Source organism: Sardina pilchardus, chromosome 22 (genome assembly GCF_963854185.1).
Source record: "Sardina pilchardus chromosome 22, fSarPil1.1, whole genome shotgun sequence".
Taxonomy (NCBI): Eukaryota; Metazoa; Chordata; class Actinopteri; order Clupeiformes; family Clupeidae; genus Sardina; species Sardina pilchardus.
In genome coordinates, this window is record NC_085015.1 from 2,915,014 (window position 1) to 2,917,513 (window position 2,500).

Consider the following 2,500-nt stretch of genomic DNA (forward strand, 5'->3'; position numbering starts at 1 on the left):
GAGTCTGGCTAATATGTCTGTTTTAAGGCACCTCGCAACAACACGGGATAGTCACACAGCTTTAATTTAATAGAAAGTCCCTCTGTGTTTAGCGGAAGGAACAGAGCCGCTGTTTTGTGTTGTTAAAGCCCATGCAGGCAATACCACAGCACAGCACATAAGACAACCTTACCAGATGCGTTTTGCACTAAACCACGACACAGTAACAGCGTCCATCACTGCTACACGAATTTGATGATTCCTACATCACGACAGTCTAGACACTTCAAATTAATCTGACGCTTGCCAATTCTGCGTGACACCCCCGGGCTAGCAAGTTAGCTTCCCAGGTCCTGTTTGGCTGACTGACGTTTCGGCTAACTACGGGCGAATATTTCATATATCCAAATACTGCAATGTCAGCCCAGATACAGCTTACTGGCTACGATCATGATAGTTGACAGACCATCAGCAGCGACGTCCTCGCTAGTACTCCCTGGCTACTGGCTAGCAGCCTCTCGGACACACCGGGGCAACGTTAACATGGTCAATGAGACAGCAGCTAGCTAGTCGTCCACACAACTACTTAGTCTACAGTGAAATAAAGTATCTTCGCATCTCCTTACCTCAGCCTCGCCCTCTTCTAAACTCCGAAGGCTCCATACGACTAGTCCTTGAACCAGCAGGATTGTCAATGCGGCGGCGATGGCTAGTTTGTAGCGTCGGAAGATCCGCTGTACTCGGGCGCTTGCCACCATTTTCCCAGTCCCGTGGTATACGTTTAGCAACGAGTGTTAGCAACCAAGGAATCGCTCCGATGAGTCGACTCATCAACACATTTGAATCCTGAGTCATGGACATTCAGACCAACTAAAAACTAAGCTAGGCCTATTATCATAAACTTGAATTGATTCTGCCATGTGATACATTGACAACAGCGTCACATTTTAGTCTGTAGAGGACAATTGATCAATATGCACAACGTGGTAAAGAAATGAGCTGTTTCCGAATTGTTAAAGTAATACATATATCATATATGCCTTATAACATGCTTCAACATAAGATATTGAGTAAGTAACCTTGCGGTATTCAAATATTCAAGCACTGAATAGGCCTAAAACTAGCCTAGGCCTACTTCAAAAACATAATAGCTTATTATGCAAACCTAGGCCACATGATAATCAAATCAAAATAGCTTGATACAGGCCAGCGTTTTTTTTTATATAAGAAAGAGTGATTCTACAAAATGTATCACAAATTCAAACTCATTTAAATAATGTTCATTTGATGGTCATTTTTCTGTCTGTGGAGTTTCGTAGGCGGCCATGCATGCACTTCAAAGTCTTGTCCAGCAGGTGGCGGCAACTTCACAATGCTGAGGCCCCACGCGGCCCCTCTCCGCATCTCCACGGCAACCGGCGACTCTTGTCGGAATGCAGTAGTCTGTCCTGCCTCATCAGCAAGACAGAAGAACCAGCAAGGCATGAACACAAAGCCCGTCTCTAAATTTGTTAAATGCGAATTCGGTGTTTATGTGCTTTGCCCTAAGATGGACGACCCAGAGTGAAAAGTTTAAGCGACTAAGAAGGCGATAATATCTCATCACAATCCCTTTATCAGCGAGTCTGTAGCAGGAAGTGCGTGACGTTCCTGTCCCCCCAGCATTTAAAAACACAGCGCTTTCCAACACTTGTCCTCAGTGCGCTTTCAGAGATCAAGACAGGCAGAGACAGAGCGACAATGCCTGTCGTGATTAGGATGCAGGCTTTGGCTCCTCGACTACAACGATACTTTTGGTTCAGAGTGAGACTGTGAAAAACAAAACCTTGTTTTGGGGAACTTTTGTCTCCAGTCGCCCAGTGTTGTGTGGAACTTTGGTTACGTCTGGCTTCAGCGATGTCCACTACGGTCAAGCCTACGACCGCGACCCCGCCGTTTACCACGGACGAGCTCACCGTGATTGTGGCCTCATGTAAGTTTTATAATTTTAGAATAACCTCCTGAAAATATTTTGAGTTAGACTACACGTTAAACATACAGTAGGCTAGCATAGTCCTAGCAATTCGTGGGTGGCCCGATATGTCCCATAACATCGCGTGTCAGTTGTGCGTGGCAATAATCTGTAGCCTAGGTCATTTAAGAAAAAAAAAAGACAGTCTGTAGCCTATTTGAAGCTGTCTGTCCCTATTCTCATTATTGTCATTTTTCAGAGTTCGTTGCCGTCGTGTTTGTTTTCTCCTATTCATTAGGGGTAATTGAACGAGAACGCGAGCCGTCTAATTGGTCTTTTTAGTCATGGCAATCAATCAAGCCATAAAGACGGAACTTTCCCTTTATGCAATAGGCTATATTCATTGTTGTGTAATCATTAAACCAATCATCAAGTCCTCTACAGAATTATAAAAAAAAATGTAAATCACAACATTTGGGAATAGTCTATCATGTGGTTCTACGTTTGTTTCTGTTGTAGCCTAAATCCGTGCATTTTGTTTTTCAACATAACCTAGAGCAGACAGTAGCC

The 2,500-nt window shown here is 44.0% G+C and overlaps 2 protein-coding genes across 2 annotated transcripts in view; one reads left to right on the plus strand and one right to left on the minus strand.

Moving 5' to 3' along the window:
• xylt2 (xylosyltransferase II) overlaps positions 1-739 on the minus strand; it is a 26,195-nt gene extending 25,456 nt beyond the window's left edge. Inside the window, exon 1 of the mRNA XM_062526773.1 lies at positions 606-739. Coding sequence (XP_062382757.1) covers positions 606-737 — 132 coding nt within the window. The 5' untranslated portion in view covers positions 738-739. The remainder of the gene's footprint in view (positions 1-605) is intronic.
• Positions 740-1,835: 1,096 nt separating this feature from the next.
• si:ch73-364h19.1 (uncharacterized) overlaps positions 1,836-2,500 on the plus strand; it is a 16,705-nt gene continuing 16,040 nt past the window's right edge. Inside the window, exon 1 of the mRNA XM_062526891.1 lies at positions 1,836-1,951. Coding sequence (XP_062382875.1) covers positions 1,876-1,951 — 76 coding nt within the window. The 5' untranslated portion in view covers positions 1,836-1,875. The remainder of the gene's footprint in view (positions 1,952-2,500) is intronic.